Below are 16,500 nucleotides of genomic sequence, written 5' to 3' on the forward strand. Positions count from 1 at the left end.
ATAAAACATTTCATAAAAAGGCCTGTATAAAAAGATATGTCTTAAGACGCTTTTTAAAAGTCAACAAGCACTCGCTATTGCGAACATGAAGGGGAAGAGAGTTTCATAGGCGGGGGGCAGCATAACTAAAAGATCTGGCACCCATGGTAGTCAGTCGAATCCAAGGTGCCACAAGAGAAATTGAAGATGAAGATCTAAGTGCACGTTAAGGAGTGTAGACATGAAGAAGTTGAGTGAGATATTGTGGTGCAAGATTATGAAGTGCCTTATAAGTGAGTAGCAAGATTTTAAATTCTACTCTATACTTTACTGGAAGCCAGTGTAATTGCTGAAGAACCGGAGAGATGTGAGCCGTATAAGGTGTTCTAGAGAGATCTGTCGGAGTTCTGAACCATCTGAAGTTTATTCAGCAATTTGGAAGGAATACCTGTGAGAAGTGCATTGCAGTAGTCTATACGTGAAGTGACTAGTGCGTGAATAAGAACTGCAGTATTATTATTTGAAAGAAAGGGACGAAGACGGCTAATATTACGCAGATGAAAGTATGCAGTCCGCGTGATATTATTCATTTTCTGCTTCAAAAGATAGTGTACTATCCATGATGACACCCAAGCTTTTAACCTGAGAGGAAGGACAGATTGTGGTATTATCAATGGTGAGAGAGAAACAGTTAGGTTTAGATATAACAGATTTAGTGCCAACCAGCAAAGCCTCAGTTTTGTTGCCATTTACCTTCAATAAGTTCGCTGAAAGCCAATCTTTAATTTCAGATAGACAGCTTGATAAGGATGGTGGAGGAAAAGAACCGGTGGGTTTGGCAGACAGGTAAAGTTGGGTGTCATCCGCATAGCAGTGAAAATAAACACCATATTTCCTTAAAATGTAACCAAGAGGGAGCATATATATATATAATAAAAAGAAGCGGGCCCAATACAGAGCCCTGGGGTAAACCAGTGGTGACTGTTGATAATCTTGAACTAAAACCTTTTAATTGAATACGCTGACTGCGTCCAGATAAATATGACATAAAGCAAGACAGAGCAGTGCCAGTAATACCAATGGAAGCTAACCTGTCAAGAAGTATCTTATGTGAGACAGTATCAAAGGCAGCGCTCAAGTCAAGGAGGACAAGTATAGTTAAAAGCCCAGAGTCGGCTGCCAACAGTAAATCATTGGTTATCCTGACAAGAGCAGTTTTAGTGCTGTGGTGGGGACGAAAACCAGATTGGAATTGTTCATACAAGTTATTATTGGAGAGATGTTCATGAATTTGAATTGCAATACACTTTTCCACTACCTTGGAGATAAATGGTAAATTTGAAATTGGACGGAAATTGTCAAAATTTGATGGGTCACCTCCTGGTTTCTTACGTATGGGTGTAATAATAGCAGATTTAAGAGATGGAGATACAAGACCAGAACTAAGTGAAGCATGAACAATTTTTGTAATCAACAGCAAAAGAGCTGGTAAACAAGCTTTCACTAAGGGGGTTGGTAGAGGGTCTAACTGACAAGTTGAAGATTTAGATTTACCTATCAGACCCATTATCTCTGAAGGAGTAGGTAGTGTAAAGTTAGAGAAAACAGAATAGGAAGGTGTGTGCATTATAAACTGAGAAGAGTCATTGTGAAGAGTACCAATAAGTATTTGCTGATGTACATTTTCAACCTTAGATGCAAAGAAATTAAAAAAACGATCACACAATGTGAATAATTTGAATCATTATTGTGTGTGTGTGTGTATATATATATATATATATATATATATATATATATATATATATATATATATATATATATATATATATATATATATATATACGTTTATAATATTCGTGTACGTATATATGGTGGTGTATGTATATATATATATATATATATATATATATATATATATATATATATATATATATATATATATATATATATATATATATATATATACACCACCATATATACGTACACGAATATTATAAACGTATTTTCCTGCTCCCCCACACATTTCAATGCAGAAAAATATACCAAAATTCCCAACTACCGTCACCTTATAAATCTTTTCCATATCAGTGGATACGCAACTATGAAAGCTGTGACATATTGGTTCATGTTCATTAATTGAACTCTTGCAGTCAGATCTACTGCCAGAATGCTGCAGAGGTGGGAAGTAACGAAGTACAAATACTTTGTTATTGTACTCAAGAAGATTTTTCTGGTATCAGTACTTTACTCCACTATTTATTTTTCAGACAACTTTTTACTTTTACTCATTAAATTTTTACACAAATATCTGTACTTTTTACTTTTTACATTTTCAACACCGGCTAGTTACTTTAGTTTTAATCCATTGATTTGGTGAAATATAAAATTTTTCTTTTCACTGCGCGCCATCCCTGTTACTGTGCGTCTTTTCAATCCGCTGGTGTATAAAGTCTCACTCTTTACGAAGCTAAGAATCATCTATCTAATATTAATATGATGTGAGGTCCAGTTAACAGCTAAAACAGGTAGAAGTAATGACTACTTTTTACTTAAGTACATGTCAGAGGCAAAACTTCTTTACTTTCACTTAAGTAAAAAGGTATAATCAGTACTTCAACTTTTACCCGAGTATTTTAAAACATAAGTATCTGTACTTCTACTTAAGTAATGGATGTGTGTACTTTTGCCACCTCTGGAATGCTGTTATAAATAAACAGCATCAATATAAAAAATTTTTTTATTATTAATTAGCATTTTTGAAGTATTTGAAATAATTGTAATTTTAAAGTTATAATTAATGTTAAGTTCAACAATGGTTTTTGTAGTAACTAATCGTGAAGCATTACCAAATTTTCACTTGTGTTCTTATAATCGTATTAATCGAGTGTCTGTGGGTGTGTGTTTTGCAGGAATTAGTAATGCCGAAGCACGGCAGCCAGGAAAAGCTCCTAACTTCAGTGTGAACTGGGCAGTGGGTGACCAAGCTTTAGAGGTCATTAACGCCACCACGGGTAAGGACGACATGGGACGGCCATCTCGTCTCTGCAAGCACACGCTCTACAGCCGCTGGGTTCGACTGCACACAAAGGTATCGTTTTACATTCAGATGAATCTTTACATAATGGAGGTATTTCGAGGAGGGGTTTGTAGTGCTAAGGGTCACCTGTGTTCTGTCAGCGTGGAGCTGGATAGAAGCGTCTTGAGTGCTATCTTATTACAGGACTAGATCTATGTGTAATATTAGAAACTGCACTTTAAAGCAAACAATGATTTAGTCCCAAACCTACTAAATCGAAAAAAATCTGTGTCTGGAGCTAAAATTTATATACTTCCATGTGGTTTCAGTAAAAAATGATGATTGGTTAATGGAAAAAGAAATAATAACATTCATTTATGTATTTCCTCTAAGTCACAGTAAAACAGCCAACCAGTTTTTCCCAAAATGCTTCTTATGCTGCCTCAATTACTAGTACTGTAACGCAGTTACTTTTGACAGTAACTAATACTGTAACGCGTTACTTTTTAAATAAAGTAACTCCATTACCGTCACCCGTTACTTTTTTTAATTAATTAATTCCAGCTGAAGTGTAGACTACAGTCTAACCTGTTTACAGCAGCGACGCATTGTAGGATTGGTGGATAAACCACTGTAAACACGAAGAAGACGCATTGTAGGATTGGTGGATGAACCACTGTAAACAGGAAGAAGACGCGCTGTAGGATTGGTGGATGAACCTCTGTAAACATGAAGAAGACACACTGTGGGCGTGTCTCCGTTTATTCAGGTCTGTGCGGCAGTAATGGCGAGTCGAGGCGAGAGCAACACGAGTTTCTCAAAGTGGAAATATGCTCATTATTTCACTTTAGTTGAGCATAAAGACAAAAACTTTTAAGGCAAATGTAAGCTGTGTTTTTTTGGTTCGAAGCTCGTATCTACTGCGATTAACAGAAGCTAGAAGCTAACCTGGTGTTCTGTTCTACATTGTTGATAGTTTTCATACTTCAGCTGTTAATGGAACATTTTTAAGAGCTCAACACAACAGCAGAAGCCACTTAAGTTTAGCCAAGTTACTTTTTGAATGAAGTAACGAGTAACTGTAACTAGTTACTATTTTTTAGTAACGAGCACAACACTGCTCACAGGCCATCACAAGAACGTTCAGGGGAAAATGCTTCATTATTTGACTCATGTTTCCGTGATTGACAGGGGAGAAAGAGTGTATGCCGCCATACAGCCCTCTCATTTTGCTCTCAAACTTAATCTTCCGAGGTTAGAGCAAACATGTTTCATACAGGAGCAGTTTTTCGACTGTTTTGACTACTGTAGCAAGGTTTTATTAGATCCGCCCAGCTCCACCCACCACACTCATTTACTCATTAAAGCTGAAGTTTCTCCATCAGCATGTTACACTCATTCTGCCTTCTTTCCTCAGCTCTCGTCCTCCCTGCGGATCAAAGTGGCCAAGCCGAGCTCGTACCATGAAGCCAAGCAAGCAGCAGTGGAGTATCACGACGCCAAGCAGACGCTCATCAAGTCCTTCCAGAAAGCAGGATTGGGGGCCTGGGTAAAAAAGCCTATAGAACAGGACCAGTTCTCTCTGAGCTCCTGAAGGAGACACAAGAGGGACAGAGCAGAGATTTGAATGACATGACTACAACCAGCTGTTGATACTTCACTTGATGTGTGTATGCGCGTGTGTATGCGTGCGTGTGTGTGTGTTTAACTGTGTTGATTTCCAGCCAGTCCACAGCCCTTTAGTCTCACTTACATTGTTCTCATCACTGTCACTAATCCCATTTTCAGTTCTAATGTAGTCTGGGCTTGGCCATGTTTGTGGTCTTAACGTTAACCCAGAGCTCGGAATAGGATGCGGTGTTCTGTTTTACAACTGGAAAATAAAAACGTTTGTCACTTTATTCCTCGTAAATATGGGTTAGGATCGCTTGCAACCCAGCGTGCTCATGTGTGGTGGCCTCAGATTGATTACGTAGGTTTTATACTAATCACGTCTCTTGTAATTCAGTGTCCGTTATTGTTTCGACCCATCATCCCTCTCTCATATTCCGTTACCATTTTTAATCAAGACTGCACCTTTTTACCTCGATTGTTTTTTCAAATATCGGTTGTTTCCTTAGCGTTGCTTTCCCCATATGACGTACGAGTAGTTTAGTGAACAGATTATTTTCTGCAGGTCAGATGTACTTGTGTTCTTCCCTTTAAATCTGAGTTTTTTTGAGCATGCTGGAATCAAGTATTCAGTTGAACTTATAAAAAACAGCCAAAGTCCATCGTTCTGGCTCATCTTTACGCTTTTCGTATCATTAACATCTCTGTTGCATGTTGTATAGTGTGCTCTTGTGCACATTGCTCTGAACAGGTGCCCTTTTGTTTGTTTGGTTAGTTGGTTTTGTTCCTGGGCAAAATGTAGAAGTCTTGATGATGAAGCTGCCTTCTTTTGACCGTTTTAGAAGTTTAGGCGTTTAGGTACTTTTACAGAATGATGTCTCGTAATTTTTTTAATACTGCATGGAGAACATTTGCGTGTAAGGAGCTAGGGGTTTCTGGGTTTTTTTAGCTATTGCAATGCGAGTCGATTCATTCGCATTGATTAAACGCAAAGGCGGTAAAATACGATAAACACGCTGCCTCGTGATCGAACAAATGATAGCAGCGGTTCTCGCTTGTGCACGTTTATTGTCTAAAACTGTCTCTCTGCATGGAAAGAGTGGACGTTTTTCAGGGGTGATTTAGAAACAGCCCTCATGGTTTTCTATTTGGGCTTTTTTGTTTGTTTGTTCTTTAAATATATTGTGCCATTGGGGTTTTTTGGGCACAAATTGTCCATATTTGCTGAATTCTGCTGTATCCCTGCTACTGAAGTCTGCCTTCTTTATGCAAGATTCTTTTTCCTGCTGTTTTTTAAAGCTTGTGCACTCTTTGATTAATGACCAACAAACAGCAGCATGTTCGACTGATCCTGAAGTCATATTAACAGGGGCATGATTTAAAAATGTTTTTTTTTTCCTCAACACCGGGTTTTCCAAGTTAAAAAGGAGCCTCGCTGCCTTTTTCATAGAAACAGACTATGATTTTAACCTTATTTTTAAGGCAACAGCTTCATTTGATGAAGGAGAAAAGGAAGGTCATGGCTTTATATTAAAATCAATGATTCTGTGAAAAGATTTCACATTTAATTGCTGTTTTTCACTTCTGGAATCCAGCACAGTCACATGACCTCTGCAGCCCAAACACCACTGGACTTTTATCTGATTCTCTCGCTATGTATGCAGAGATGGTGTTACATTTAAGTGTGTGTGTATGTGTGTGTCTGTGTGCGCGCGTGTGCATGTCTGTGTGCGCGCGTGTGCATGTGTGTGTGCGCGTGTGTGTTAAGGTGTACGTGCACACACCTGCTGCTGAGCCCAACCGGCACTCTGTCGAGATGTCATTGCAACAGAACTTGGAGATTGCTGTTGAATCTTCACCAAAGATGATGTCTATTTTCTTTTGGTTGTTTTAAGGTGGAAAAGTGTAAACTTTTATTTAAAAAAAAAAAAAGAAAAACTTATTAATGCAATGTTCAGTGGGTATCTTATAACCGGTCATCAAGGTTTTGTATATTCATTTACTAATATATTTTGACTTTGTTTTACTGACTCTATTTGTGTATTTCTTTTTTTTTTTTTTTCTTTTGCAGTGATTTGAGAGCAGCTGCTTTTTTCTCTGTGTTTCTGTACCTGTTAGTTTACAACTGTAAATATTGTGAAACCTCTTTGTTGTTGCCATGGACACTCTGCATATATTTCTGGTAGTTCTGAACAAGTGTTTCTCCATCACAGAATTCGCATCTGCAGGAAGGAACGGGGGAAAAAAAAAGACCAGAAATGTGTATGGTAGTTTCTATGCCATTGTTTTCTTTTTGTGAAATCACTTGTATTGATTTTATGTTTTGACAGCAACATTGTTTATGTTCTATTAGTTCAGCTGTCCTGACCCTGTACCTCATACACAGATATGGAGAGATTGAAAGAAGACAAAGATTGTGTCCAACTCAAGAGTTGCCAGGCCTGTGTGATAATTAGTCTGATACTTAAAGTGAAAATTATGATTTTACTGCTATTAAAGTCCAAACTTACAATTCGCACTGATGAGTAACAGTAACATTCTTTATTTACACCATCACAAAAACATGCCTGGGGGTGAATCAGTGACTCTAAATTACCACTATAAATGTGTGTATGCACCCAGTGTTTCTGGGAGAAGTTTGGATCTACCATGACCTTGACCAGGATAAAAAAAAACACTTACAAAATTGTTTAACCTATTTTCTACAGATACTGAATAGTCTTGTATTGATATTGATCTCTATCTAGATTTTTAAGTAATAATAGCTGTGAGTGAGCAAAGCAGACTTCTACAAAATAATGAACCTTAGAGCATTTTAGTTTTGCCGTTAAGGCACAATCACAGGCCTGGCAACCAGTTGTTGGTATTGTTTTGTTTTTGGTTTTTTTTTAATCATTATGTACTTCTAAGTTGAACTTACTTTTTTATTTTATAGTCAAGAAAAACGAATAGAGGTTAACCTTTTTGTCTTATCTAAAGTCAGCCATCATACTTTCATGCCTTTTTTTTGTCTGTAACATCCTGATCGTCAAACCTGTAATTCACACACTTCTACTCTTCTCTCTCAACTACCCAAGATGTCAATGGATGATGTCATGAAACAACTCCCAGTCCCAAAAAAGGCAGGACTTTTTCTTTTTTTTTTTTTTTATTTCCCCCAGTTGTTCTGGAACCGGACTGTGTTTCAGTCGAGTCATGACTCCCGATGTGTGACTCGGTGCTCTGGTTCTGGTCAGCCCTGTTATGAGAGTGTTGTGATTAGTTGACTGTACAGTGGGATACAGTGGTGCTGTACACTGCCTCCTCCTGCGTGTCCTCTGTAAAATCCATACACAGGCCACCTGCATGAGCTCCTTCACTGAAGCTGCACCCAGCATGATGACTATAAAAGGACTTGTATGTAGTATAAAAAAAAAAATACATAGATCTATACATAAAGGAGAAAAAAAATAAACAAGATATTAGTTTACCTTTGTATATGAGTGAAGTGTTTTTTCCTGTAAATTGTATTACTTAAAGAACGTTTAGAATAGACTTTATTTGTCACATATACATTACAGCAGAAAGAAATTTGTTTTCGCATATCCCAGCTTGCTTAGAAGCTGGGGTCGGCCATGATACGGTGCCCCTAAAGCACAGTAGGTTAAGGGCCTTGCTCAGGGGCCCAAGAGTGGCAGCTTGGTGATACCAGGGCTTAAATCCCAAACCTTCTGATCAGTAACCCAGCATCTTAACCACTGAGCTACCACTCCCCTTGTTTGTTTAAGGTTCTGTATAAAACCCAACAACTGTAGGTTCGGCAAGACAACCTCTTTAATAATGTAGAACCACCCAAAGAATTAATTTATTATATTGTTAAAAAAAATTAAGTCTATGGGGCTCCTGAGTGGAACAGCTGTCTGTGTCAAAATTGGACTACCATATTTTTCGGACTATAAGCCGCAACTTTTTTCCCACGTTTTGAACCTTAAACAACAAAGCGGCAAATTTATGAATTTTTCCTGGGTTTTTCCCGGTTTCACAAACTTCAAGCCAAAAAACTGAGCCCCATAACATTAGACCAATTAACTTTCCGAACGGAAACGAAAAAACTTACCTCACCTGTGTTCTGTGCTGCAAGGCATCGGGAGATAAAACGTTTTTTTTAAACGCACGACGATGTCAAAAGATGAACTCCCGAGAGAAATAGTTGTGAAAGGAAGAAGGAAGACAGTGAACAATGACTTTCTTGGTAGGCTACTGTTTAGTTACAAGCCGTTGTAGCGCGTTGAGTCTGGGTGATGGGAGAGCTCACTAACTCCAGTTGCAACAGAAATCATATAAGCACAGACAGGTTTCCAAAACCGTCGTGCTTTTTTATTTTTCTTGGCAACAGCGTTACGGGTTAGTCAAAGAAACTTAGAAATGAGCATCAGAAAATAATAAGGACATATTCCTCGGTCTAAAAATGCGGCGGCAGACTTTTCCCAAAATGCTGCTCTGCTCTTAAAGGAGCCAGAACATATTTCACCTGTTACACCGTGTAACAGACACTGTCTTTCATTAAAGCCTGTGTAAAGTTCATTAGTTTCAGTGTAGACACCTGCGGCTTATTTATGTTAAAAATAAAAAAAATTGTCAAATTCAAATGCTTTATAGTCCTGTCTCTTTCCTGTTAAGCAAAGCCACACTAGCCAATCACAGGCATGTGTAAGCCCCAGTATATGGACAAAGGCAGATAGTGCTTTTCTATATCTGTGTGATGCTGCCCTGCGACACAGCGATCTCAGCTGATAAGACAGACACTAATGTGGATGAGGTAATCCAAGTGCCATGTTCACATGTGGATTATGTTTGGCAAAGTGTCTTTTTAGTAAAGTTGGAATTGTATCTTTTGAGGTTAAATGACTTCATTTTGTGATGCAGTGCATGTAAAAAGGAAGCACATCATGGTTAAAGAAAACATGGAGTTTCTGAGGTTTTCGGAATGTTTTCCAGTACGCCACACATTTATTTGCTTTACATTGCTTTTAAAAGTGCTGACTTTAACTAACGTTTGTGAATATACTGTGCACCATTATATTCTTAATTCTGATTGTTCATTTTCTTCAGCAGTGCAGTTGCATTAAAAATCACAGGTTTATAATCCCCCTCATTCTAAAGCATTACAGTTTCTATAGTAATAGCTAATTCACTTTTTTTTTAAACAGATTTTAAAATGTGTTGATATTTAAAAAGTATATATTATAGACTTTCTGATATGGTGTAACAAGCATAAAATGAGTCTCCAGTGTCAATTCTTTGTAATAGACAGAGTTTCAACTTTAGATTTTCTGCCACAGGAAAATCTTCAGAAGGGGGACTGCACTTTGCAGGTTCTCGGTATCCTGGCATGCTGCATTGTCTTTCTCCACTAAATTCCAATAAAGACTTAATAGGGTGAAGGTCAGGACTTTGTAGTGGCCATTTCTTGTGTGAAAATTATTCCTCATTTTCCCTGAACCATTCAAAATTTGAGCATAATAAATCTTGCCATTATCATCCTTCAGTATGCCTATGCCTTAGGTTTAGCTAACCTCTGAATCTACTGTACACCTCCACTAGCATTCATACTATCAGCTGACAGAGTGCCTTTGCTAATAAAGTAAGCGTGCTCTATCTGGGTCACAATCACTAGTCTGGGCTATTATAAAGATACAGGACATTATTCGTGCAAGACAAGTACTAGTTTCTCTAAATTTCATACTGAGTCTAATGAACTGATGTACAGCACTCGCATCAATAATAAATCAATGATCTAGAGTACACAAAGGCTTTAGAGGCACTTTGAGACACTGGTGTGCAGGATATGCTGATTATATCACAGATCTGAGGCATGACCCGATGCTAGAGCACCCTGGGAAGCCCTTCTACCAAGTACTCAGAAGAACTGTTTGTATTGGAGATCCATAATTTAGCAGCCTTCTGCCTCACTAAAGAGGGAATTATTTATTTCATTCACCAGCACAGATAGGGGGTCACATCTGATAAGAGAGAGATAGGCAAATGATGGGGACGAATTTTTGGGGGATTTTTTGCTCTATCTTATTCTTTCCCTTATGTGTCTGATATGTAGACCTTTCACAGTCAAACAACAAAATATCTGATAGTTCTTGTTAGTTAATTCCTACTAATTGGATTTTATTGAACAGGATTTTATATATATATATATATATATATATATATATATATATATATATATATATATATATATATATATATATATATATATATATATATTTCACCATTTTAATAAGGACATTTGGTTGACTTTCTCATTTAAAGTACTATTATAAGCACCTATTAAGTAAAATCAACTAGTAATATAGTTGTATATTTTATAACTACTAATGAATTGTGATTGTAATTTTTTTTTTTTTTTTATGATTAGATTTTTTTTTCCACACACTCTGGACAGGTCCAGAACATGACTATCACCACATAAAAAAAAAAAAAAAAAAAGATACCACATATCCCAATTATATAGCCTAAACATTTGCTAGTTTTACAATATTTTAGTAAAAAACTTTTTCCTTTATGATAAACATGACGAATAAACCCTGAGGACAGTGGTTCCTGAGTTAGATTTTCTTGTTTGTTCATTATATTCTTGATGTCTCATCATTATGATAATCATTGTAAAAATAGAGCTCATCTTAATTCAATATTATGTTCATGAAACTGCTGATTCTGCGCTTTAAGGATACAGATGAAGCTATATTTCATACAACTGAATGAAATTTACTGAAATGTAAAAACTAATTGCAGTTTCATGAGATAAAGACAAAAGTTAAAGAAGAAACAGTTACAATGATAAAGTAACCATGAGTTTAGCCAACTGTTATAAAGGTACAGCTTTCTTAAAGCTTACAATGTTTTTTTTTTTTTTTTTAGCTCTGTGTGACTATTCAGTGAAATCCTGGATTAAACAGATCTATCAGGCATGATAGTTCATGATATTCTGTTCATGATAAGTTATATATAAAATTATAATATTTTTATATTATATTATTATTATTATTATTATAAATTATATATAAACATATATTAATATAAACATATCATATAAGAATTGCTATAGTATCAATGTAATAACTCCCTTTGGAAATAATTGAATATAGCGATTTGCATCATGCCACATCACACCACCACATAATCAATGATCAGATCAGTTCAGCTCAATAAATGTGTATTTGTATAGCACTTTAAACAATGAAAATTGTCCCGAAGTAGCTTTACAGAAATAAATAGATTACAAATATGCATATAAATTTGTCTCTGTAAGTTCATCCCTTATGAGTAATTGGCGACCGTGGTGAGGAAAAACTTCCTGAGTTGGTATGAGAAAGAAACCTTGAGAGAAACAAGACTCAAAAGGGAACTCATCCTCATCTGGGTGGTGCAAAATGTCCATTCATTATAGTTCCATCATTGCTGAGGTTATTGAGTGTTCACTGACAGGCACTTAAGTGTAAAAATGTAAGTTTAACTCTCCACACTAACTTCATAACCTTGTGTCCTAAAAGACTGAACTTACTACAAATTGCTTTAAACATAAAACTCTACTGTACTACATACTTTTTTCTACAAAAAAAAAAATCAAGACAAAGATTATAGATCATATAAACCTGGAAAATCATCAGCAATCTTTTTATTTTTATTTTTAATAGAATTGTTCAATGCAATTCACAATAATTTTCATTAGGGTTTATATACAGTCCCCTTTACAATATAATACCAATTATTAGCTTCTTTTCTGCAGTAAAGGGTAATTTTTTATTAGTACTTATTAGTAAAATTTAATAACCTAATAGCATTACTGTTGATCGAACATCCACAAGTTTGGGGTAATTAATTGGATGTTTTGTACCTTTAATCCAAGACCATTATCTGTGAGCATGGCAGTGATGCATGTCTTCCTACAATCCCTTTCAGCTTCACCCTAATGCCCCAGAAGCTGTGTGACAACATTCTAACACAGTGCACTAATTACCAAACAGCTGGCCTCAAAACCTATGAATGATTACTGTCAGGAATCAATATCTTCTCAAACAATCAAGGTATTGATTAGAAACTAGAAATGTACCAAGCTTCCCGTGGGCTCACCACCTGCAGGAGGGACCGTAAGGGACGGTGCTGTGAGGATTGGGCAGCAGTTGAAGGCAGGGGCCTGCTTAGACTGCTGCCCCCGCGACCCGAATTACGTATAAGCGGGAGAAAATGAATGAATGAATGAAATGTACCAAGCATTTTTACTTTTTTCCAACAGCAAGTGAAGTGGAGAGCTGTGGAGGACCTCAGAGGTTTTGCAGTTCAATAGAAAGTGCCTATTTTGCTGATGACGATGCTAATGAAGTTAGCCGGTCATTAGTCTGCTCCCTGCTGCAGTCTCTAGAGCAGAGGCACAGTGCTTCCCCTCACCGAGCAGACTAATGGAGCTGGTGTAGAGGATTCACGCACCTCGCTCCTGAGCAGATGGTATAGGAGAAGGACACTTCTATCAGCTCAAGCCACACACACACACACACAGCTCTACCTTCCTTACTGTTAGTTGGTTAGTTACTGTCAGTGATTGGCGTTACATGAACTAAATGCAGAAAGGGAGGATTTATTCAGCATCGTTTTGCCTTGTAACCAACTTTATTTAATGCATTTAATCAGCTATTTTATTTTTTCATTCACTTACTTATTAATCTGTAATCTTAGTCTAGTCTCCTCTTTATTCTAGTAAAATTAAAGTGGATCAAAACATCTCAGGAACATTAGAGGTAACATGGTAATACACCAGTCCAGCACAGGTCACCTCAATCCCACACATTTAAACATTCTTTAAAATTTTGAGGAACTATATATCGTACTGTGGCTAGCATCGTGCCCCAAGAAGTAGATTCTGGATTTAATCTTGGTTACTGTTTGTGGTGAGTTTTGCTTCTTCTCGAAAGGCCCAAGTAGGTTTTCTTTGTATTCTCAGCCATACTTTTAGATGTTTTGGCTAATAGGTGGCTTATTGTTATTGTTTAATTGTTTGTGTTTTCCTTTAAAAAAGAATGGAGCTACATATGTTTGAACACAATGGTATACACAACATATACTAGATCTAAAATAATTTCAGAAGGAGAATTTACTACATAAACACAATATTTGGGTTTGCATACCTGTTTTATTCAGCCCTTAAATTTCAGAATCCAAAATATACCAGTCACATAGAGTAACATAATTCTTGCTCTGACTTTTCTCCTCAGTATAGTAAATGACTTTGCCCCCACCTTCCCTCAGGGCAGACTAGTTGAGTGGAGAATTTTGGGTCCCGGAGCTGGGGATTTTCAGTCCCTTCTATCATCCATCATGGTCGGCTCCTGGGCTGTGCTGAATCAGGAACGCTAAATACCAGCGCCTGTGGGGGACTCACATTCTCCTCAACGCAGGCCGGAAAAGAGAAGAGAGAACCCCGGCCGCCTCTGTGGCTCACTAAGCACTAAACACTGAACGTATGTTGCAATGATGAGCTACTGAATCCCGTTTGTGTCAGCAGATGAGTTGAAGAAACCCTGAGGGTACAGCAGAAAACACAGTTTTGATATTTCATTCATTGCTTACTCTGAATTAATGCTGCCTTGAGGTTATGTGTTCTTTACAGAAAAGCACAAAAATATTAAATAAAGCAGTCCATACAGCAATGAGATCCATCGCTAATGATAGCTTGAACAATAGATGACAAACACAACAATTTTTAAATGATGGTTTTTCTGTTTTTCTGTTGTGCTGTCAAAATGTACAACTAAGAGCAAATGTATAATGAAATGTACAACACATCAAAAGCTGTATTCCCAGTAAGTACAAAAGTTACATGCATTCTGAAATGGTTTAAGCAGTTGCTTATCAATGTTCTGGATTTGCCAGACAAAATACCTATCTAATACCTATCTAGTTTCCTAAGTAAAACCACTGCCTTTAAACTCAAAGTTACACTGATGAAACAAACCACATTTTCTCTTTGCTATCAAAAGTAATATTATATGACATAAAACAAGTGCAGTGGCTTAGTGGTAGCACATTTGCCCCAGTTTAGAGAATCTTGCATGTTCTCCTCATGCATCAAGGTCCATCAGGGTTTCATCAGGGTCCTCCGGCTTTCTATTACCGCAGTCCAAAGAAATGCATTGTAGGCTGATTGATATTTCCAAAATCACTGGCTCGTGCCTACTGCCATGCTGATATTCAGTATAACCGCACTCTTGCTTGTGCAATATTAATGAAATATACATAGTTCAACCATGTTGTTGCTTTTCATGGTAACAGTTGTGAGTGTAAAAATGCTTTCATAGGACAGTTCTTTAAAGAAGAAATTAAATATCAAGTAAGTAACAATATAACCAAATGTGTTAATTTTGCTGATGCAAGTAGTTGCAGAGGAAGCTACACTTATTTAAAGCATGCTGGCTAGCTCTAAACTTTTCTATTTCTTCATCTTCATGCAGCAGTGTAAAGTATTTGAGTAAATGTACTTAATTACTGTACTTAAGTAATTTTTTGGCTACATTCTAGTTTTACTATCAAAGATATAAGCAACTTTTACTCTCAACTCAACTTCATTTATGATTCAATACATGTACTTTTTACTCCACTCTATTTTAATTGACAATGAGCGTTACCAATTACATTTTGCACCTTTGTTAAAATATGTTATTAAGGCTCAACAATCCCCATTCCGCATCTGCTGCCTGTGAGCGACTTTTTAGCACTGCTAGCCCACTTTTCTGTCCAAAAAGCTAGAATAAATTCCAAAATCTTTGAGAACCAGCTTTTGTTAAAGGTGAATTTATATATTATATGAAATATTGACCATCTTTGAGACTGAGAGCTGCATCAAGTCACAGTCAGTTCTGAATGTTTGTTTTTTACGTTATCTAAAATTATTCACATATATTATTTGTATTGTAAATACTAAAGGTTCTTCTTTTTATGAAAATGTAATTTTATTTGTTAATTGAAGACTCTGAAGATCCCAATTGAAGATGTTGAAGTGGCTCTTGTGTTGATTTTGGTCAATGCAGTGTTGAGGTTTACAGTTTGATTTGTATTTAAATAGATAAATCGTATCAAAACAACTGTTTCTGCTTTTCACTAACGTGCCTTGGTGTTAAGGACTGTTTTATTTTTGAGCCTATGTTATATGTGAGTCAAATACTCAAGCACTTTCCAAATCAGATACTTTTACTTAAGTCATATTGGAATTGTTGACTTTTATGGTGTAAGATTTAAAAACTTTTACTTAAGTATGATTTTCAGATGCTCTTTACACCTCTCTCTTCATGTGATGAGCTTTCATATTTTAAACCAATGATTAAAAATTCAAGGGTTCATTGTCCTATGTACAGGCAACAGTCTGTTACCCCATGCTTTCAGCTGCTTGCATTAGGGCTCGTCACAGCTGATCATCCGTCTCCATACTACTCTGTCCTCTACATCAACCTCTTTTAAAACAACTACCTGCATGTCTTCCTTCACCACATCCATGAACCTCCTCCTTGGCTTTTCTCTTTTCCTCCTAACCCATGTCCCTCCTCTGCACATGTCCAAACCATCTCAATTGGCCTCTTTCACTTTGTCCCCAAAACGTCCTACATGCCCTGTCCCTCAATGCAACTTGTTTCTAATCCTGTCCATTGTCGTCACTCCCAATGTAATTCTCAACAACTTCAGCTCTCCTACCTCCAGCTCCACCTTCTATCTTTTACTCAATGCCACTGTCTTTAAACCATGCAATAAAATTCTTAATCTGTGAACCCCCTAAGAAGCCTATGCCATAAATTATATGGACGTAAGAAAACCAAAAAAATGGCGTACATCACAAATTTACAAAGGTTATACTCTGA

General features: G+C 36.8%; 1 protein-coding gene across 12 annotated transcripts in view; it reads left to right on the plus strand.

Annotated features, from left to right (window-relative positions):
* adarb1b (adenosine deaminase RNA specific B1b) overlaps positions 1-8,081 on the plus strand; it is a 171,358-nt gene extending 163,277 nt beyond the window's left edge. For all 12 annotated transcript variants that reach the window (XM_083537517.1, XM_083537516.1, XM_083537520.1 and 9 more), the window contains 2 exons: positions 2,889-3,067; positions 4,413-8,081. In XM_083537517.1, the coding sequence (XP_083393643.1) occupies positions 2,889-3,067; positions 4,413-4,589 (356 nt within the window). In that variant the 3' untranslated portion in view covers positions 4,590-8,081. The remainder of the gene's footprint in view (positions 1-2,888; positions 3,068-4,412) is intronic.
* Positions 8,082-16,500: the final 8,419 nt, after the last annotated feature.

Source organism: Silurus aristotelis (genome assembly GCF_946808225.1).
Source record: "Silurus aristotelis genome assembly, chromosome: 3".
Taxonomy (NCBI): domain Eukaryota; kingdom Metazoa; phylum Chordata; class Actinopteri; order Siluriformes; family Siluridae; genus Silurus; species Silurus aristotelis.